This window comes from Esox lucius, chromosome 9 (genome assembly GCF_011004845.1).
Source record: "Esox lucius isolate fEsoLuc1 chromosome 9, fEsoLuc1.pri, whole genome shotgun sequence".
NCBI lineage: Eukaryota > Metazoa > Chordata > Actinopteri > Esociformes > Esocidae > Esox > Esox lucius.
In genome coordinates, this window is record NC_047577.1 from 25702330 (window position 1) to 25726228 (window position 23899).

General features: G+C 40.5%; 1 protein-coding gene across 10 annotated transcripts in view; it reads left to right on the top strand.

The window, feature by feature from the left end:
- The window catches only part of LOC105027157 (CSC1-like protein 2), a 299336-nt gene that overhangs the window by 227402 nt on the left and 48035 nt on the right, over positions 1-23899 (top strand). For all 10 annotated transcript variants that reach the window (XM_034294237.1, XM_034294244.1, XM_020044463.3 and 7 more), the window contains 4 exons: positions 4977-5114; positions 5336-5489; positions 12098-12204; positions 12834-12920. In XM_034294237.1, the coding sequence (XP_034150128.1) occupies positions 4977-5114; positions 5336-5489; positions 12098-12204; positions 12834-12920 (486 nt within the window). The remainder of the gene's footprint in view (positions 1-4976; positions 5115-5335; positions 5490-12097; positions 12205-12833; positions 12921-23899) is intronic.

Consider the following 23899-nt stretch of genomic DNA (forward strand, 5'->3'; position numbering starts at 1 on the left):
AGATCATGTGTACATTACATTATGGCACAATGAAAATATAGACTAGGTATACCTACCTACAGGTCAAGCCTTAATGCATTTTTCCCACAATTATGCCAATTTCACCCTGACTGACCTAAAGTGCAGATTTTTTTGTGTACGTGCCTCATTCCCCAGGAGGTAAACAATTGCATCAAGGGCCTATCATGTTTGTTTAAAAAATCTCATGAAACCTATAAAATCTACATAAAATCAATAATAACTCTGTTTGACCAGGCCAGCGGCATCATATTCTTTTACTGGCCAAGGGATTGTGATGTAGCCTACATTGTATGTAGCCTATATGACCTGGCCAGTGGCATACATATGTCTTATAGATGTCTCCCTATAGGGTGTTAAACGCTAAGAAAAATAATACAAGATGGCTGACACTATGGCTGACCAGAGAAAAAATATACAGTGGGGAGAAGAATTATTTGATACACTGCCGATTTTGCTACTTACAAAGCCCATAGATGTCTGTCATTTTTAACATGGGTACACTTCAATTGTGAGAGACGGAATCTAAAAAAATCCAGAAAATCACATGATTTTTAAATAATTAATTTGCATTTTATTGCATGACAAAAGTATTTGATCACCTACCAACCAGTAAGAATTCCGGCTCTCACAGACCTGTTAGTTTTTCAAGAAGCCCTCCTGTTCTCCACTCATTACCTGTATTAACTGCACCTGTTTGAACTCGTTACCTGTATAAAAGACACCTGTCCACACACTCAATCAAACAGACTCCAACCTCTCCACAATGGCCAAGACCAGAGAGCTGTTTTTGATCAGGCATAAAAGTGTAGACTGGCACAAGGTTGGGCTACAGGACAATAGGCAAGCAGCTTGGGTAGAAGGCAACAACTGTTGGCACAGTTATTAGAAAATGGAAAAAGTTAAAGATGATGGTAAAGTCTCCCTCAGTCTGGGGCTCCATGCAAGATCTCACCTTGTGGGGCATCAATGGTCATGAGGAAGGTGAGGGATCAGCCCAGAACTACATGGCAGGACCTGGTCAATGACCTGAAGAGAGCTGGGATCAGGGGCGTTTCCAGCATTGAAGGACATCTGGGGCTTAGCCCAGAGCATTTTATGCAAATACAGGGATCACTCGAAGAGTTTTTTTTATTACAGTAACACTTTACTTTCAGTCAAAATAAATCTTTAACATTATATTTAAGGCAGGCTAACATCCTCTCAGTGCTCAACTGAGCATAACCTTTGTTTTGGATATGGAAAACATAACCATTGCTCAACTGAGCATGATAACAATAAACAGGACATCTTTACATTATGCTCAATACACATACACAGAGTCAACATACAACATACACTATTCAACTCTTGCTGTCTATCAGGTATGTCCTTCTATATTTGTTATATTACTCTCTCATCCATCTGCTTTTGTCTTTCTCATCACTTGCTTTTGTCTTTCTCATCACCTGCTTTTGTCTTTCTCATCCACTTGCTTTTGTCTTTCTCATCACCTGCTTTTGTCTTTCTCATCACCTGCTTTTGTCTTTCTCATCACCTGCTTTTGTCTTTCTCATCACTTGCTTTTGTCTTTCTCATCACTTGCTTTTGTCTTTCTCATCACTTGCTTTTGTCTTTCTCATCACTTGCTTTTGTCTTTCTCATCACTTGCTTTTGTCTTTCTCATCACCTGCTTTTGTTTTTCTTGGTAACTTTCATAAAGAAAGGCAACATTTTAAACAAAAAAAGTTAAAGACTACACCTTGATCAGATTCAGAACAGATTCAGAATAATAATAAAAAACACAGATGGAGTAGATCGAGTCCAAAGTCCAAACCTTCACAGACAGTTGTTATAGGCTATTTGTGGGTTAACTTACCCTTCATTTCATTTGGTAATATTAAGCGTTTTTTTTTTTTACTTTTGATTTACACACTGTTTAATGATTGATGATGATGATCACATTATTTTATATTTGATTGAGCAATCCTCTATCACTTGCTTGCTAGTATCATACTAACTTATATCAGATGCTACTAGTAACATACAAGTGATGCTAGTAGCCTAATAACTAGCTACAGTAGTTAACAAATAGACATACAGTGAAAGACAGCCAGAAGATGATCTTTAGATTTAAAGGATAAAAAAACTGAATTAATTTCTTACCCACTGACTTCTTTCCAAAGAATCCCCAAAGTCTTGTTTGCTTCATTTTTCATTTCCCGCTCGCTGTCTGTCGTTATTAAATCGCACGCTCAGACACTTGACTTTGCTACTAGGCTAGCCCCTCCCCTACCTGCTACATATTCAAAAGGGAGGAAGAAACGGCAGCAAAGTAATGTAGGCCTATATGGCTAGATTATTTTTAAGGTATATTTTTACAGGCTGTATGCAGTACGTGCAAAGCCAAAGCGCAACGAAATAGGACAACTTATGATTTCGCGGGTTTACATAGGCTTAAAAAAATAAAAAAAAATTTTTTTCCCTCATTCGAGATTCGGGGCTACACTCAAAACATCCGGGGCCGAAGCCCCGGCAAAATCGGCTGGCGCCGCCCCTGGCTGGGATCACAGTCTCAAAGAAAACCATTTGTAACACACTACACCATCATGGATTAATATCCTGCAGCGCACGCAAGGTCCCCTTGCTCAAGCCAGCGCATGTCCAGGCCTGTCTGAAGTTTGCCAATGACCATCTAGATGATCCAGAGGAAGGATGGGAGGAGGTCATGTGGTCTGATGAGACAAAAATAAAGCTTTTTGGTCTAAACTCCTCTCGCCGTGTTTGGAGGAAGAAGAAGGATGAGTACAACCCCAAGAACACCATCCCAACTGTGCTTTTCTGCAAAGGGGACAGGACTAGTTCTGCTTTTCTAATGCATCAAATACTTATGTCATGCAATCAAATGCAAATGAATTACTTAAAAATCATACAATGTGACTTTTTGGATTTTTGTTTTAGATTCAGTCACTCATCGTTGAAGAGTACCTATGATAAAAATTACAGACCTGCAAAATTGGCAGTGTATCAAATACTTGTTCCCCCCACTGTATTTATGTATTTTTACAGGTTTGTGACAGAATCCAAAGCCATTTTAACCCTGTAAAGCCTGACACATCAAATAGTGTTCAAATTGAAGTGTTTAATGGACCCTTTGAGAAAATATCACTTTTAAAAAATATATATAATTTACATATATGCTATATTTTTTCTCTGCTGTAACTTTGCCCACTTACAGCTCTGGAAAGAATTAAGGGACGACTACACCTTTTTCTTTCCTTTACAAAAAAGTTGAAAAGAAAAGTTTTGAGTGAGGAACAGAAGCGTTCAATTTGCAGTGGTCTCTTAATTTTAACCCTTCTGTTCCTCACTCAAAATCTTACTTTTTGACTTTTTTGTAAAGGAAAGAAAAAGGTGCGGTGGTCTCTACATTTTTTACTAGAATTGCCAAATGTCTACGCCAATTTATGTTTGAGTTTGTAATGAAAAACTACAATTTTTAAAGCTTTTCCTAAATCGGTGTATATTACATTGTTCTTTTGTCAGAATTCTTAACTCATGGACGTAAAACTATTTAAACACTATTTACCTGCTTAAATGGACATAAATGGATGAATGATCAGATCCTTGGTTGAATTTGAATGATCATATGAATATAACAATTCGCGAAACAAAATACCAGCGATACCTTGACTGTTCAACAAATACTTTTTTATTGAAACATAATGCAAGCTATATTCTCAGCCATTCCACAAATGTATTACACGTTGCTGTTTTTCATTAGGAGAGAAACAAAATATCAAAAATCCTATCATCTGTGTATACATTTTTTCTGCATATTCTACTGAAGATTCAGCATCTTATGTAGGCTAATTCATCAAATGTATAAATAAATATTTGCACTACAAAATACCAACAATATTTTTGACTATTTAACAAATGAATTGTTATTGAAACAATGCAAACTATGTAACATGTAACAGCTGTTACATGTTACTGCATTTCAGTTGCACGTGCTACCTTGCATCTTCAATTTGCATTCATTGCACATTTAGAATTGCCATTTGTACTTTTATTTGCCTCCATTGAACATTTATACATCCCACTTACACTTTGTTCTTAAATGTTTTGCAGTCTTCTATTTGCACTTCTGGGTAGATTCTAACTGCATTTCATTGTACTGTACTTGTTCAATGACACCAATTCAATGTGCTTTACAATGAAAAGAAAGATAAAAATAATAGGGACGATTCATATTTTAATGATGTGAAACAGTGTTTGGCTCTGGCGGATACTGGGGGTCTGAAAGGCCTGGCGGTTCTAGTGTTAAGGGGTCTGGTCACCCCTCTTGGCAAATGAACCAACGTCTGGAGACATTTTTGACATGGAGATACTCAGTACAGCTAAAAAGTGTTCATTAGTTTAAATTCGACCTGTAACGGGAGTTGTTGTAGTTCATTACAGAAAACTATAATAATAATTACTAAAGAATATACAAACAAATATCTAAAGTTGAGGGTTTTGTGTATATGTGGGGAGGAGTTGTAGATATGTCCAGTTGTGGGATGTGTGTACAGATGTCGCTCATCTAATTACAGCGTTTTCTTACAGCGGTAAGATCGGGTAGATTGCGTCAAACTGTAATTGCACTATATCAAACGCATAGAACGCTGAAACTCTTATTAGTTCTTGAAAATCGTTTTCTAAACAACAGTACACACAATGTTCTCCTAACATAACAGGTTATAACGAATCTAAAAGCCAAATGTTTGTAGTTCCAACTACATCACTGTTATAATTATGCACTGATTCACAATAACTTATGCTTCCTAACTGGACAGATTGATATTCCTGAAGTTTAATTCACTTGGTCTTATACTGTGATTATTACATGTTCCCTTACTTTTTTGAGTTTTTCTGTATTTATTGAAAGCATTTTAAGCCAACTAACTTTTCCTGCCGTTTACTCATCTTCCTAGAATCCTAAAGGACTTCAATGCCTGCCAGTGCCATGGATGTTCATGTCGCCAGGAACCTAGGTCATCCCAGTTCAGCGAAAGTCTCCATGTCTACAACTGGAGTGTCAGTTATGCCCCTGACCCTCAAAATGTGCGCTGGTAAGAACAAGTGCCCCAAAAATAAAATTTGGGGTAAAATTATTTATGTTGTCTAGAAACGCTTAAGGAGACACCCCCCTCCTTAACAAATGCTGAATAATTCTTTGTCCATGAGCATCTGTTCTGCACAGTCTATGAATGTACATATTACACATGCATGCTAGGATCACATGTTTACTTGCTTTTGAGAAATTATATCTGTGCAAACTTCTTTCTGACAGGGAACACTTATCATTGGGGGGGGGTTCCTGGTGGATTCGCTGCTTCATCATCAACTGCATCCTCTTTCTTCTGCTCTTCTTCCTCACCACACCTGCCATCATCATCTCCACTATGGACAAGTTCAATGTCACCAAACCAGTGGAGTATTTGAATGTAAGAAAAGCTTGTGTATTCCCCAATGTTCAGCAAAGTTCCAAAGTATTTTTTTTAATTCAAGCAGCAGCAGCTTTTAATAGCAGAATTACCTTCACTTTCTCCACGTTTTGTTGTATTTTAGATTTTTCTTGCCATTATTCTGCTCAAAATGCCACAAAATAAACAAATAATTTAGAAATGTTCCAGTCTATTGAAACTAATCAAATAATTATGCAGGATTTTTGCTGAGTCAGTTCACTGAAACGAGGTTGTTGATTTGTTGCTACTTCTAGACACAAAAAAAATCCAGGTTGATATGCTAAATCCCAGCTAATTGGTCAGTGCTGCACTACTTGTTTTCTGGAGCTCTAACACATATATTTCAGCTAACATTAATTCCAGGGCTTTTGGAAAACTTTAGTGATTAATCTGTATTCCTTGCTAAAATCTGTGTCATTACTTTAATGGCGGAACATAATTAAATCTACTTCTCTTATAGGGTCCTATATTAATAGGTCCTATAGGGTCCTATTATTATACAGTCTAGATATTAATGAGATCTGTAACTCTAAAAAATTTCAAATAAAGATGTTATGCTGACGATACTATACTCTACAGCTCCCTCTCTTGAACAAGCTTGTGTTATAACAGTAGTGATACGTTTGATGTTTAACACATGGGTTTTAGAATGTTAAATTCCCAGGCAATAAATAGGCATTATATCAGCAGCAAGAGATTTGATGTTTAACGAAATGGCGCCTGGTTTCAGGAATGTTAAATCCCCCGGGATTTTATGCTCCGACAAGTGCTACACCATATGTCCTACAACCGGTGGGTGTTAACCTTTCATATTTTATGAGATGATTTGCGTGGTCTGTGTATTTAAGCCACGCAGACCCCAGTGATGGTCATTCTCTTGCTTGAGTAAACCTGTGTACACATTACAAACCATGGCGGATTGTCAGTGATCAACATTTTGGGTGAAACACAGTTGAAAGCTACCAGTTTAACCGCTGCTCAGCGAGTTGGCAAGAGATTACAAAAGGCTGGTAAAGACACGATCAACATGCCAGCCCTGAAGAAACCAATGCAGAGTTTAACACAAATTCATCAATTACACCAAGGTATGTTGGCACAGGAGTGGAAGTTGGACAACGGGCGGCTCGGTGGATACATTTTCAATCCTGAGATACCGGAGGTTGCATTTTATGAATTACCCGAAGACCAAGAGTTTAAGGCTGTTTTGACTGATCAAATTATCTTTAATGCCAGTTTATGGACCACCTTTCTAAAAGTGTTTAATTTGGGCCCAAATTAAACACAAATTAAACAACGGGCCCAAAACAAGACACACAATATGGTAATGTTTAAAGTAATCGAGGGAATGAAACAGTATGACTCTGTTAGTTTGGAACTATTTCCTGACAATGTCAGCAAGATAGTGTGACTGCGACTGCGGACTGTTCGACTGACATACAACCCTGAAGCCCAAATTAAACACAAATTAAACAACGGGCCCAAAACAAGACACACAATATGGTAATGTTTAACGTAATCGAGGGAATGAAACAGTATGACTCTGTTAGTTTGGAACTATTTCCTGACAATGTCAGCAAGATAGTGTGACTGCGACTGCGGACTGTTCGACTGACATACAACCCTGAAGCCCCGCCTTAAGCTAACACTGTCCTCAACACAGTATAAAAACAGACAGACCGCAAGTGACTAGCAGTCGGCAGATTTTACGAAACATGTCTCAAGAATACAACCAATCGGAGTTTGAAGAACCCAAGGCTGAGGACTGGCTGTGTGACTCCTTTGATGATAACGCTAAACCCTGCTATGGTACCCTGGACCAAGAAACTACCATTTGTTTCAATGCCGTTTGACACCAATCGTGGCCAATCATCAGATGTGTTCCTGACTGTTTCCATATGCTTGTTCAGATTATTAAAATGCTTTATACTGACATGATCTTGGTAATTAAAAAGTCTTCAACCATCAAATCCACTCTTGATAGCTTTGTGCATCAACTGTTTAATTGTTAAAGCCACGTAGAATTTGTTTACATACATGTAAACACAACAACTGAAGTTACTTAGACAACAGTCTCTTTGCTTTCATCGCACCAAGACGCTACTGCGTCACATACAGCTTCCTCATTAAACCACAAGATCCAAGATGAAATTTGGATCTAGAAAGCGCAAGTCCTCGGACAGGCTGAATATTCATCTTTTAGCATTGAAATGATCCAAAGCACACAGCCAAGACAAGGCTTGAGAAAAAATAATCTTGGTACAATGAAATGTGTGAAATTCTTAGTTTTAATAGGATTGAACAAGGTCATCTGTTTTCATAACAAGCGCCATTTTTCTTTTTTCTTGCTTCCCCACTCTGCCCCCTTTTGTCCTTTGACCTGGCTAAGTACACTACTGCAACACCCCCAATACTCCACACTCCTTTAAGTAAACCAGGGTGTATGTTATTCCAGTTATTATTACTGTTAATCCCAAGAACTAAAAAACAAGCAATCCAACTAGGTGGACAGGGGTAGACTACCCTGTTCCTCCAGGCAATTATGAGGGATTATTCAGCCCTCTCTTCCCTAACTACCATTAACTATTTATATACATCTCTGGAAAAAATTAAGAGACCACTGCAAAATTATCAGTTTCTCTGGTTTTACTATTCATAGGTATGTGTTTGAGTAAAATGAACAGTTTTGTTTTATGGTATAAACTACTGACAACATTACTCTCAAATTCCAAATAAAAATGTTGTCATTTAGAGTTTTTATTTGTAGAAAATATCAACTGGTCAAAATAACCAAAAACATATGCATTCTTTTCAAATAATGCAAAGAAAACAAATTTATATAAATTTTTCAACAACAAAATGCTTATATTTTAACTTAGTGAGAGTTTTGAAATCTATATTTGGTAGAATAACCCTGATTTCACATTGCTGTTGGGTGACTTTATGCCACTCCTGACACATTAATCCAAGTAGCTTGGCACTTTTTGATGTCTTGTGACCATCCATCTTCCTCTTGATCAAATTCCAAGTTTTCAAGGGGGTCAGATCTGACCAACCAACCAACCGACCTTGTTAAATTGCGTAGTGGTTAGAGAAGCGGACCTGCATGCTATAGGTTCCGTGATTGATTCCTCTCACAGTCAAAACAAAGTATGCATTTCGATTTTTTCCGAATAGACAAAAACTTTACTGGCTAGTGAATGCTTCTCCTTTGCCGAGATAATCCATATACTTCACAGGTGTGGCATATATCAAGATGCTGATTAGACAGCATGATTATTGCACAGGTGTGCCTTAGTCTTGCCACAATAAAAGGCCACTCTATAATGTGCTAATAAAACTGTTAAAAGGGCCAGTGGCAAAAGCAATACAGTTCATAGATGCTATTTGGGGTGGAGGAAATTTAATAAGAAATGTTTAAAGAAAATGTTTAAAGAAATATTCAAACTTGATGTGATGTTAATGCGTGACAGAACTATACTTTTTTCCGCTGGGGCCAAGGACCGTGATGCATAGCTGATGGGTAACTCTAAGACATCTGGCATTGTATGGGAAAGAACCGCTTCTATGCCATAAGGAGAAGCGTCGCACAATAAAACCAGGGGTTTCTTACAGTCATAAAGCACCAGTACTTCCGAATACTTCAGCAGAGCCTTTGCTTGTGCAAATGCACTTGTCTTCTCCGGACCCCAGAGCTGCAGGACTTGTTTCTGCAACTGTTTATGCAGTGGCGCCAAGACAGTGGACAGGTTTGGAAGAAAACAACCATAATAGTTGAGTAGTCCCTGAAATGATTTGAGCTCTGTGACAGATTTTGGAGCTGGGGCTTCTGATATGGCTCTCACCTTCTCTTCCACCGTGTGTAGGCCAGCTACATAGATTTCAGGTCCCAAATACAGCTCTGGAAAATAATTTGACCACTCCACCTTTTTCTTTACTTTCCCAAAAAGTTGAAAAGGAACGTTTGAGTGAGGAAAAGAAGCGTTCAATTTGCAGTGGTCTCTTAATTTTAACCCTTCTGTTCCTCACTCAAAACCTTCCTTTTCAACTCATTTGGAAAGGAAAGAAAAAGGTGCCGTGGTCTCTTTCCGGAGCTGTATTGTCTGCTCAGATTCAGCCAACGTCAGCAAAGAAGTGGAATGTTATGCAATGGCTGAGTCAATCACCTGATCTCTACCCAATCGAGCATGCATTTCACTTGCTTAAGACCTAACTTGCAGAAAGACACATGAGCAACAAACAACTGAAAACAACTGCAGTACAGGCCTGGCAAAGTGTCACAAAGGAAGAAACCCAACGTTTGGTGATGTCCATGCGTTCCAGACTTGAAGCACTCAATGTCTGCAAAGGATTCTCAAACAAAGTATTAACATTTTTATTTATGATTATGTTCATTTTTCCAATTTGAGCTCCTGAAATAAGGGGACTGTATATGAAAATGGTTGCAATTCTTAAACGTTTCAAACAATATTTTTGTTCAACCCCTTGAATCAAAGCTGAAAGTCTGCGCTTCAATTGCATCTCGGTTGTTTCATTTCAAATCTATTGTGGTGGTATATAGTTTGGACTATATGTTTAGTACCAAGGACTTGAAGGGCTCAGATGGGGTGGCTTTGCGGTTCCGGAAAATAAAAGGTGTAATTTTTCTGGTGGTAAAACCAAAATAACGCCATGCTCAGTTTGTTTATAATACGAAGTCTCATTGCTCCATACTTCTATTGAGTCAATGGCATCGTACCACTTTTATTTGTTCCAACTTTTTTCATTGAGAGTCTTTGCTTTCCTGTACTGTTGCTTTATTTTCTTTATTTCATCAGGGATCTGTTTGTTAGATTGGATGAAAACCTTTACGAGAAGCCTTTGAGGTAAAACACCATTGTTTGGCACTAGTGAAAACGGGGCACAAGTGAAAGCCAAGCTACTGGGCCATAGCTGACTGGCACTGGCTTGTGTCAATGCAAACAGAACAAAGTGTGGACTTGGGGTAAAATACCATTGTTTGGCACCAGAGGAGACATGGAACAAATGTCTTTGAGTGGCCCAGCCAAAGCCCATAGGACATCTGGGGGGAGCCCGGAAGATCACTGTATCACCAATGCTCCCAATCCAGTCTGACAGAGCTTGAAAGGATCAGCGAGGGAGAATGGGAGAAACTCCCCAAATCCTGATGTGAAAACCTGTTAGAGGCATACCCAAGAAGACTCTAGCAGTGATTACTGCCAAAGGCGCTTCTACAAACTCAATAAAGGGAATGAATTGTGATTATTTCAGTATTTCTATTTTTAATAAAAAAATTATTTGCACAAATAGAATGTGCAAAACAGAATGTGCTACATTAAGAGGAATTGTGTGTGGATTAATGGCAGAAATAACATTTAAATTAAATCTCTAACACACCAACATGTGGAGAAAATTAAGGGATCTGAACGCTTTCCAAAGGCACTATACATTAAGTGAAATGTTCCATGTTAAAATAATATGTAAAAGCAGCTAAATTACTGATGTTGTCTTCCTGTACTGTTGAGAAAATAAGAAAATACCTGATGCATCGCTCAAAAACAAAATTCATGATGTACCTCCTGACTGCAGCAGCTGGGTTAAATTCTGGATAGTACATAAAACATCGTATCTGCTCAGATATAAGAAAATTACTTTATTCTCATTGGACAGGGGTTTATCATACAGCAGGGCAATGAGGTGCTTCCTCGTACAGCAGGACAATGACACCAAATACAATTAGCTATCCATCAATCACCTGTTCCTAAAATCCAGTTGAGCATGCCTTTAACATGCCAAAGGCAAGATGGAAGGCAGAAAGGCTCTGAAAAATCAGAAAGGCTGCAGTACATGCCGAGACAAGCATAACCATAAAGATATCCCATGGACTTCAAACAATCATTGAATGCAAAAAACTATGTGACCAAGAACAATTAACTGCATCCAATGTTAATTTTATCTATTATTTTTGGGACAAAAAAAACTGCCCTGTAATTTAAGATGACAATCTGCACTTTAACCCCATTGTCATTATAATTTCAAATCATATGTGCCAAAAAATATCATTCTATAGACAGTAGACATTTGCAGTTTACTGTCATGACTGTGGTGCTTATGCATACCTATGCATACCTCTTGAGGCTTTCAAAAAGATATTGCTGAAGAACTGAATACATTTTCCATCCACGAGAGCTAATTTAATGAACAGGATTATGGGGTAATCATGTAACCGGAGTTTTAATATGTCAGCAAATACATCTGCTTTCCTACTGATGGACTTATTGAAATACCAGCTGTGCAAGCACAGCTAAAGTGTACTTGGTTTTATGTCCTCAACAGCAGGTGCAAATTAGCAACATATACTTATAACAATATTATACCAGACAGAAGAGTTGTATCTTTCTTATGTTTTTTACCAGTTTATAGCCCTCTCGTGATAGTTACTTTTGGTTATGACAATTTAAGAAAAAACTGGACACCTCTAACAACCCAGAATTTAAAGCTTTTTGGCACAGAGCTGAATGAAGCCTGAGGAACAAGTATTTTTTGACTATTGAAGTGTTTGTCTTATTTTCCACCCTATTCTTCTCCAGAATCCCATTGTCACCCAGTTCTTCCCGACGTTGCTGCTGTGGGCTTTCTCTGCCCTCCTTCCCACAATTGTCTACTACTCTGCTTTTTTTGAGAAACACTGGACGAGGTACTCTTCACTTTCATATCTTTAGCCATATGCTTTTCAAATAGCCCCTTGGGCAGGGCTATTAAATTCCGGTCCTCGAGGGTCAAAACATTTCTGGCTTTATCCTCTACTAACAGTATTGGACTGATTCAGACCTGAGATGCCAGGTGAAGGCAATCAACTAGCAGGTAGAACCAAAAACCAGAAGTGTTTCGGCCCTCCAGGACTGGATTTGAATAGCCCTGCCCTAGAGTATGCCATACTGGTTGTACAGATTTTAAGGGACCAAATTAGTTTCTGATGTCATAAAAATAATATAAATAAGCAGACATTACTGCTCTTAAGGACATAATGGGCACTTATTTTAATTAATCATCCAGATGCTCTTATCCAGAGCAAATGTTCATATTCTTTCCTGAGTAATGATGATAATGATTTTTTTATTTTATTTATTTAAATAAAAGTTATACAGATACCAAGCTTAAAGCCTCAAAGATTAGGAAGCATGTCCTCTTCCAGGGGTTCAAAAAACCTAGTGAGGAACCAGAGACTGGACTGGGTAGGGATTTTAGAGTACATGTGGTAAGTTTATAGGTACTGTGTTTTATTCCAAATTTGCTTTTTGCTTTGTATTTTCTTATAATGGGCAGGTCTGGGGAGAACCGGACCACAATGCACAAGTGCTACACTTTTCTGATCTTCATGGTCCTTCTGCTGCCTTCACTGGGTCTTAGCAGGTACCTTTTCAACTATGTACTATTTATCTTTTGATAGGTGCAAAATTATTAATGCAACACATTGATCCATGGTGGCAGAACACTGACACTCAGATGTATGTCAAACAAAGGCCATTGAATGCAAAGTTAAACAATCCATATAACCCCATGCACAAAGACTATTTTCAATAATTTCCATAGATAATAAAAACATCTACTTCAGTAACAGTGCATTTTTTGTGACCACCTTTAAAAAATAAACTTACAGGCTACACCAGCCACCTTTATTTTTGGTAACTCCTGTCTTAAATTTAACTTCCAATGTAGTCTGCAAATACATATTCATAGTTGGGAGTGGGTACTCTGGTGATGGACATGTAGAAATAACAAATTGGTTACTGACACATTAACTCGTTTAGATTACATGCAGACATTAAAATAGCCATGCGTGCCAGGATTTTGAAGGATTTCTTGAAGTCTTGCATTTAACATAATTGTATGATGAAAGCTCTGGTTATTAAAGGGATACTAAAAAATATGTTAGTAGTTTATATAGGGTGGCTTCTGTAATGTTTGTGTTTTATGACCCCAGTGGACATTCCCCGCATACATTTAGGGATCCCTAAAATCTCTACTGAGCTGAGTAGAACAGCCTTTTCTTTCTTTGCCCCTCACGTATGGAATGGGTTACAGCGCACTATTAAGATGGAGGAATTCGTGCCATTAGGGCATTGTAAACGATTACTGGGAGACAATTTTGCCAAATAATTTGTTAGGTTTTTTTAAATGATTTTGTTCTTTTAGTAACGTTTTAAATAATTAATGTAATGTGACCTACCCAGGTCATTGCGATAAATTAGTACTTGGTTAAATATAGAATAAAATAATAATAATCATGTTTAATACAGGAAGTTCAGCAATGTCATAAGGAAATCCCACCCTACATACGTCATACAAAAAGTCCCAGCCTACCACACCGGAAGATCTGTCCACCTGTCAAATAATTAAGATATAACCATCGAAACATTTAGAATTGTGTGCTATAATTATGTATTCAGTATATTTCGGTTGCCTAAACCTTTGGAAAAAAGCAGCAACACAACCATCTCTGGCCGAACACCACATCTTGTTATCAAAGCTTATTGTGCACACAAAATTTGCACAGAATTGGCAATTATCTCAAAATCATAAAATATGTAGCACTTACTGTGGTCCTCAGTATTAGAGGGTTTTATGAAACACTGATTATTTATCTCAACAGTCAGATCCACGTTACAATTGGGACACATGTTAGCCGTGCACTTTATATTTGGTAATACTAACGTTGTAATGACAGCCACAATCGACACAATTTCTTCTAGTCACACCCGCTAACTCAATGACTCACACCTTTGTGGAGCTTCAACCCTTTATGCTGTCTATAACAAAAGTCGGAATAACATATCCGCTTACAGTCTGGGCACTGCTTTGTGTTATGGGGTTGGATATGACAATCTTGACGAAGACAGACACTACAGCTATGTTTACTGCCATGATCACCACAGGTGTTAAAACCTGTATAACACCACTCACAATCACATGACACACCCAGAAATCCCTTCAGATTCATGATGCCATAGAAATGGTTATCGTGTAAGTACATTAAGACAGTTCTAGGGTGGGTGTCCAGCCGTACTGTCGCAATTAACTGAGTATATGCTCACAAAGATTGTGAAAAGCTCAGTCTGCTAATTTAAATAAAATACATTTGTTGGATCACACAGTTTGTGTTTAATTTCTGTTTAAGTGTAAGCTATTATAGAGTAAGGGTTTTTAAAACATAGGTACGGTAGCTCATCTGTATGGCCGGAATTCTGGAATTTTTACGCCATACTGTCCATTTTGATAAGACAAATAAGAGTCTGCGATTGTCTATTAAATAATAATGATGCAAAATTTTGCTACATTGTGACATTGCAAAACTATTCTAAACTTGATTTAAACATACTGAAATTTAGAGGCAACTTCTGGAACATACAATTCTGAACACCCTCCTTCGATTACTTTTCCAAGGTAGGTGTAGCATATATTACATTTTGTAGTTAGAATTCTATACTCACAAACTGAAAATGATTTAGAGACTAATTACAGTTTGTTTTAAATTTTATTCCAACTTAATGATGAATAAAATTTTGAGTACCGTGACGTCGCACGGTATGGCGCAGCCGGGGCCCACCCTGGAGCCAGGCCCGGGGTTGGGGCTCGTATGCGAGCGCCTGGTGGCCGGGCCTTCCCCCATGGGGCCCGGCCGGGCTCAGCCCGAACGAGCGACGTGGGGCCGCCCTCCCGTGGGCTCACCACCCACAGGAGGGACCATAAGGGGCCGGTGCGAAGAGGATCGGGCGGCAGTCGAAGGCAGGGGCCTAGACAACCCGATCTCTGGACACGGAAACTGGCTCTAGGGACGTGGAATGTCACCTCGCTGGCGGGGAAGGAGCCTGAGTTAGTGCGTGAGGTTGAGAGGTTCCGATTAGAGGTAGTCGGGATCACCTCTATGCACGGCTTGGGCTCTGGAACCACACTCCTTGAGAGAGGATGGACTCTTCACCACTCTGGAGTTGCCCATGGTGAGAGGCGGCGGGCTGGTGTGGGTTTCTTATAGCTCCCCAGCTCTGCCGCCATGTGTTGGAGTTTACCCCGGTGAACGAGAGGGTCGTTTCCCTGCACCTACGGGTCGGGGATAGGTCTCTCACTGTTGTTTGTGCCTACGGGCCGAACGGCAGTGCAGAGTACCCGACCTTCTTGGAGTCTCTGGGAGGGGTGCTGGAAAGTGCTCCGACTGGGGACTCTATTGTTCTACTGGGGGACTTCAACGCCCACGTGGGCAACGACAGTGACACCTGGAGGGGCGTGATTGGGAGGAACGGCCCCCCTGATCTGAACCCGAGTGGTGTTCAGTTATTGGACTTCTGTGCTAGTCACAGTTTGTCCATAACGAACACCATGTTCAAGCGTAAGGGTGTCCATCAGTGCACGTGGCACCAGGACACCCTAGGCCGCAGGTCGATGATCGACTTTGTTGTCGTCTCATCTGACCTGCGGCCGTATGTCTTGGACACTCGGGTGAAGAGAGGGGCGGAGCTGTCAACTGATCACCACCTGGTGGTGAGTTGGATCCGATGGCGGGGGAGGAAGCTCGTCAGGCCCAAGCGTACTGTAAGGGTCTGCTGGGAACGTCTGGCCGAGTCTCCTGTCAGAGAGATCTTTAACTTCCACCTCCGGCAGAGCTTCGACTGGATCCCGAGGGAGGCTGGAGATATTGAGTCCGAGTGGACCATGTTCTCCACCGCCATTGTCGAAGCAGCCGCTTGGAGCTGTGGCCGTAAGGTCTCCGGTGCCTGTCGAGGCGGCAATCCCAGAACCCGGTGGTGGACACCGGAAGTAAGGGATGCCGTCAAGCTGAAGAAGGAGTCCTATCAGGCCTGGTTGGCTTGTGGGACTCCTGAGGCAGCTGACGGGTACCGACAGGCCAAGCGGGCTGCAGCCCGGGTGGTTGTGGAGGCAAAAACTCGGGCCTGGGAGGAGTTTGGTGAGGCCATGGAGAAGGACTATCGGCTGGCCTCGAAGAGATTCTGGCAAACCATCCGGCGCCTCAGGAGAGGGAAACAGTGCCCTACCAACACTGTTTACAGTAGAGGTGGGCAGCTGTTGACCTCAACTGAGGATGTCGTCGGGCGGTGGAAGGAGTACTTCGAGGATCTCCTCAATCCCGCTGTCACGTCTTCCATTGAGGAAGCTCAGAGGTGGACTCGTCCATCACCTGGGCTGAAGTCACAGAGGTGGTCAAGAAACTCCTCGGTGGCAAGGCACCGGGGGTGGATGAGATCCGCCCTGAGTACCTCAAGTCTCTGGATGTTGTGGGGCTGTCTTGGTTGACATGCCTGTGCAACATTGCGTGGCGGTCGGGGACAGTGCCTCTGGGATGGCAGACCGGGGTGGTGGTCCCTCTTTTTAAGAAGGGGGACCGGAGGGTGTGTTCCAACTATAGGGGGATCACACTTCTCAGCCTCCCCGGGAAAGTCTATGCCAGGGTTCTGGAGAGGAGAATACGGCCGATAGTAGAACCTCGGATTCAGGAGGAACAATGTGGTTTTCGTCCGGGCCGTGGAACACTGGACCAGCTCTATACCCTCTACGGGTGTTGGAGGGTTCATGGGAGTTTGCCCAACCAATCCACATGTGTTTTGTGGATTTGGAGAAGGCATTCGACTGTGTCCCTCGCGGCATCTTGTGGAGGGTGCTTGGGGAATATGGGGTCCTGGGTCCTTTGCTAAGGGCTGTCAGGTCCCTGTACAACCGAAGCAGGAGCTTGGTCCGCATTGCCGGCAGTAATGCCAGTGCATGTTGGACTCCGGCAGGGCTGCCCTTTGTCACCGGTTCTGTTCGTAATTTTTATGGACAGAATTTCTAGGCGCAGCCAGGGGCCGGAGGGTGTCAGGTTTGGGGACCACACAATTTCGTCTCTGCTCTTTGCAGATGATGTTGTCGTGTTGGCCCCTTCTAACCAGGACCTTCAGCATGCACTGGGACGGTTTGCAGCCGAGTGTGAAGCGGTGGGGATGAAAATCAGTACCTCCAAATCCGAGGCCATGGTCCTCAGTCGGAAAAGGGTGGCTTGCCCACTTCAGGTTGGTGGAGAGTGCCTGCCTCAAGTGGAGGAGTTTAAGTATCTAGGGGTCTTGTTCACGAGTGAGGGAAGGATGGAACGGGAGATTGACAGACGGATCGGTGCAGCTTCTGCAGTAATGCAGTCGATGTATCGGTCTGTCGTGGTGAAGAAAGAGCTGAGCCGCAAGGCGAAGCTCTCGATTTACCAGTCAATCTACGTTCCTACTCTCACCTATAGTCATGAGCTTTGGGTCATGACCGAAAGGACAAGATCCCGGATACAGGCGGCCGAAATGAGCTTTCTCCGCAGGGTGGCCGGGCGATCCCTTAGAGATAGGGTGAGAAGCTCTGTCACCCGGGAGGAGCTCAGAGTAGAGCCGCTGCTCCTCCACATCGAGAGGGGTCAGCTGAGGTGGCTTGGGCATCTGTTTCGGATGCCTCCGGAACGCCTTCCTGGGAAGGTGTTCCGGTCCCGTCCCACCGGGAGGAGACCCCGGGGAAGACCTAGGACACGCTGGAGGGACTATGTCTCCCGGCTGGCCTGGGAACGCCTCGGTGTCCCCCCGGAAGAGCTAGAGGAAGTGTCTGGGGAGAGGGAAGTCTGGGCATCCCTGCTTAGACTGCTGCCCCCGCGACCCGGCCCCGGATAAGCGGAAGAAGATGGATGGATTAATAATTGATTATGTGAGAGTACAAGTATTGTAACAGGCGCTTTGTCTCACCCGTCTCTCTCTTTGGGTCAATGTGGAGTAATTAACAGTACATTTATCGACTTTAGGTAATTGTACATTAAATAAACAAATTACATGTTCTGTTAAAATTTATTTTTATTTTATTGATTTTATTTTATTTTCTGAATTTACATATCAACAATGCATATAAGCATAAATCATTAAGGTGTGGTCTGAGCTAAGGTAGAAAATGAACAAGCAATATTCAAATAAAGTAGAAAATGAGAAGAAACGAATAAAGGATAAAAAATAATAATAATAAAGAAAGTGGGGTGGGGGGTATACCTAATAAGAAACATTTCTTATCACCGGTCTGCTCAGTCTGGCACCTTCTAAGCCAGTGTGTCCCCTCTGGATAATTTCACTTAGATCCTTAGGCAGGTAATCCATTAGAGGCCGCCATATGTCCATAAAAGTGTCGTCATTCCCTTTTAAACTGGCACAATGCCAGTTCTTTCCATAGGAAAAACTCAAAAAATGTATCTGTACCACTGAGTGACAGTGGGAGGTTTCTCACTAATCCAATTAAATAATACACACTTTCTGGCCACCTTCTGTAAACTTACATTTAAGGCACAATTGTAAAATATCATATTAGGGAATGTTAGACCTCCACTTTCTTTTGGGAGCTGTAAAGTTTTCATACTTAACCTGGGTTTTTGAGAAGTCCCTTTTGACCTGTCTTGCTACCTTTTTAGAAATATAATACAATCGTATTTGATGTGGATTTAATTTGGAAACCTTTTATGCTATTATGGCTTCTAATAGCCTCTGCCAGTGGTTCAATGGCCAAAGCAAAAATATGCGGGGACAAATGATCCCCTTGCCGAGTGGACCTCCCAAACTTGAAGTCTGATGATTTTATACCAAGTACACGCACTCTGGGTGAAAAATATATCAGCTTAATCCGTTTTCTTAGCATTTCTTGGAACCTTCATCTCTGTAATCTACAGGAGGATGAAGATAACACCAGAAAAAAGGGAAGCCCTGGCTATGACCGATTATTCAAAATAAAACCCCTCTATGGCAGCATTGTTTCCGCATGCAAGACATATTTTCAACCACAAAGACAACTATCTGTGGACGAACGCATGGTTGCATCAAAGGCAAGAATAGGGCTAAAACAATATATGAAGGACAAGCCCACAAAATGGGGTTTCAAATTGTTTGTCCTTGCCGATTCATTGTCTGCATACACCTGGAACTTTTATGTGTATGAGGGCAAATCCGAAGACACAGGTAAAGGCCTCCGCTACGAGTCAGTCATCCGGCTTTTAGATTTTAGACTTCTTGGACAGGGCTATCATATTTTTATGGAAAATTTTTATACAAGCCCAACTCTCTTCCTGGATTTACTGACCAAAAAGACTCTAGCTTGTGGCACCATACGCACAAATAGAATAGGCTTTCCAAAGACTAAAACAACGACCTCAGCAGGAAGGCCAAAAGAGGAGAAATTCGTTGGCTTAGAAATGGAAAGTTGCTGTTCGTAAAATGGATGGACACTAGAGAAGTGACGATGTGTTCTACTATACACACGGCTTATAGAAATTACACTGTAAACCGGCGTGTGAAGAATGCTGACGGTGTCTGGGGAAAAGAGAGCATCCCGATTCCCAAAGCAGTGCTGGAGTATAATAAATACATGGGTGGTGTTGATGTTTCAGATGCACTTATTGGCTATTACAACGTTCTACATAAAACTAAGAAATGGTATAAGAATTTCTTTTTCCATTTCATTGACATTGCTGTTGTGAACAGCTTCATTCTCCATAGTGAACTGGCCAAAGCTAACAATAAGACCCCCTTGACCCAGAAAATTTTCAGAGAAGAACTTATTTCTGAACTTGTCAAGTATTCCACAGTGCCAGAATTCGCTGCCTGCTCAACACCATCAACTGAGACATGCCTTCCTGAATATTTTGGAAGCGACACTACTGCTGGGAGAAGAATCTGTGTTCTTTGCAAAATGGAGGACAAAAAAGTGAAGACTCCGATCTTCTGCCTAAAATGCAATGTTGCACTGTGCATGGTGTCAACAAGAAATTGTTTCAAGCGCTGGCACACTGAAGGACACAGCAAGTAAATAACGTAGTCCAGAAGTTTGGACCCCTTTCTTCCCTTTTTTGTGGAATATTTATTTTTATTTTATTGACGAAGTCAAAAGACATTTTTAGATTATAAAGCAAATGTTTGCACTTTATTTTTCAAAACTTTTTTATTCCATTTTCTTTTGTTCAATATTGCACTTTATATACTTTCGCACATATTATATTCAGTTTATTAGTATGTAAAAAGTTGTTTGATTATTACAAAAATAAAAGGTAAAAACTACTAATGGGTCTCATTGCTTTCTTTGAAACATTATTAGAAGTCCTTTTGGTAATGTGCTTTGCAATGTTTTGATTTTGAACTTTTGACAGGTGGGGAACTTGGAGACTTGAATTACATAAAAAAAGGTATTTTACCACCCTTCAGGTGTTTTAGAATAACTCTTCCTTACAATATGATAGAAACATAATTCTTTTTTCCAGTGTTTGCTGACACCTGCTGGAATCAACCAGAACTGTTTACATGGTGCTAGAGCCCACAGGGCCAGAGATATTCACTTTCAAATTTCAATTTATAACCTAAAAATCTAAAAGCGCCTTTTTTGTTTTTGTTTATTATAGCACAGACAACATATATTATAATATTTACCAATTTCAACAGTGTTTTATGTAATGGCAAAGGGTTTTCTGTAAAATTACACTGGGATATTGCATTTATAGCACTGTATATGGGTATGGGGAGACTTTAGATATGGGTAGGCGGAAATAAAAAAAAAAAAAGGTAATATTCCTCTCTTCAGATACATTTGAATAGATATTGAATAAAACATGATACCGAAAAAAGTCCTTTTTCAGGTATTTTCTGACATCTAATGGAAACAGCCAACTCTGTCTGCATGTCGCTGAGGCACACAGGGCCTGAGTTATACACTTTCAAAAATTAAATTAGAGAAAAAAAATCAAAAAGCGCCTCTTTTTTAGGAGGGTTTTTTCTGTTCAGACAACAAATACATATATTTGTATTATTTTTAACAGTGTTTTATGAAACTTCAAAGGGTTTCCTGTAAAATGACACCAAAATTGTGTATTTGGGGCAAAATATGTAGGAATGGGAAGCTTTTTAATTTGGGTAGGCCAAATCCAGGCGGAAATCCCCCAAAAATAGCAAGGATTGTAAAAAGTTAATGAACCCCTACCCCAGTCCAAATGTTTTCATGATGGCAAATAAATAAGGTCACTCCACACGATCGAATGCCTTTTCGGCGTCAAGTGAGATAACAAGAACTTGTGCCTGATTAGTATTTGCATGTTGAATGATGTTAAATAATTTTCTCATATTGGTATAAGAGTTCCTGCTTTTAAAAAAGTCTGTCTGGTCAGATCCGATTAAGAGTGGCAAGTAGTTCTCTAGTCTTTTTGCTAATATTTTTAAAAATATTTTACACATTGATCAGGCTGATAGGGTGATATGAGCTACACTCGTTGGGGTTTTTTTCCTTTTTAAGGACTAAAGATATATTGTCAGCATATAATGAGCCTGGTTGGGAACCTTTCTCCATTGAATGAAGGTACAACCTTAGCAGAGGTCCATCTATGGAATTTAATAATTTTTTGTAAAGCTCTGGACCATAATCATTTGGTCCCGGAGCTTTTCTGTTCTGCAGAGAATTAATTGCCTTTTTTATCTCTTCACTGGTTATTGGTCTTCCAAGAGCGGATTTATCTGCTTCTGATAAGTGGGGGAGATTAAGCTTTTCTAGAAAACTCTGTATACAATGTGATGATGCAGTGGATTCAGAGGTGTATAGTCTTTCGTAAAAGCTCTTCATTATCTACACCATCGTTTTTGTCTCATAATGATTTTTCCCAGTTTCGTCCTTTAAGGAAGAGATAGCCCTAACGTCACGCCTACCAGCTGCAAAGTGTGCAAGTAGTCGCCCCGGTTTGTCACCCATTTCAAACAGTCTGTGTTTTGCATAGAAAATACCTGCTTCTGCCTTTTGCGTCAAAAGTTGGTTAAGAGCTGACCGTGTGGATTACGTTTTTTGAACAGGGTTGAAGAGTAATTATCCTTTAGTTGTTTATCAAGATCAGCCAATTGTCTCTCTAAATTCAGCTGCTCTTTCAAAGCTTCCCTTTGGCTGTGCTGTATGAAATTATGGCTCCCCTCAAGTAAGCCTTGAGCGTATCCCAAAGTATTGATGGATTAGTATCATTGTTATCATTAGTTGACAGAAAAATATTAATTTGTTCTTCCATAAATGTCACAAATGAGGGACTACTAGTGAGTTATTTAGTCGCCAGAGCTTGGTGTGGGTTGAGGGGAGGGGGGAGAAACCATATGGAAACCATGGACGTATCTGCATGGTCTGATAGTAAACGAGTACCTATAGTACAGTCCTTCATTCTATCTAACACCATCCTTGAGACAAATAAATAATCTATTAGGGAAAAACTTAGAAAAAAAGGTAAAGAAGAATTCTCCAAGCATCAAAGAACTGTAAATCTACACATAGCTCTCTAGTGGCCTTATAGACGTGACATTAGTCGGTCCACCTAAGGGTTCAAAACACAGTTAATGTCTCCTGCAAGTATACTGAATGTTGCAGACATTGCAGAGGCATCAGCTAACAATTTAGAGTAGAATTCTTCTTGGTACACATTTGGAGCATATACACATCCAATCATTATATGTTCCCCATATGAGAATCCCATAATAATCCCATATCGATCTTGACAATCTTTAACACACTTTTCTTAAGTAAACTGAGTGTTTATATTTATTAGGATGGCCACCCCTATCTTGTAGAAAATGACGAGTAATACATTTGTCCTACCCATTCTCTCTTTAGTTTTTTGTCTTCCTTGTCATACAAGTGGGTTTCTTGTAACAGGGCTATGTTAGCTTTTTCCTTCTTTAACCAGCATAATCGTTTCTTACGTTTAACAGCATTATTTATTCCCTTTATGTTAAACGAGACAAACTTAGTGGTACCGTTCTACCCAGTTTGATGACTGACTATGAGGGCATCTAGCCTCAAAGCAAGGCAAATAGAATAAATAGTTCAAGGGCACGAAACGAGGGGGAAGAAAAAGGGAACTAAGATAAGGAAAACAAGAGAATATAAAAAAAATTTAAAACATAGGTCCCAGATCTAACTCACTCTCTTTAAACTGATCTTTAGACAACACAACTACTAGGAATGTGTACTCGTCATATAACACACTCAGCTGAAACAAACGTGTCCCTTTGGACGCAGCATGAACAGTCCTCTCTGGGATACAAAACAAAGGGTCCCTTGGAGCTGGGATGAAACAACGCGCGTTGTGAGTGCACTTGACCACGGTCCACAGTTGTTCTCCGTGAAACGCAGCCATCATGACACCCACTTGCTCCCGACTCGAACCCCCACAATAAAGTCACCTTATGTGTAGCCAGAACATCACTAAGTCAGCTTGTGTGTAGCAGCCCATAGGGCGCTGTGCGCAAAGGGTGGTATATAGATTCACCTTAATAGAGCACAACTATGTTAATCATAATGTTATGAGTTTACTTGTGCACCGAATCACT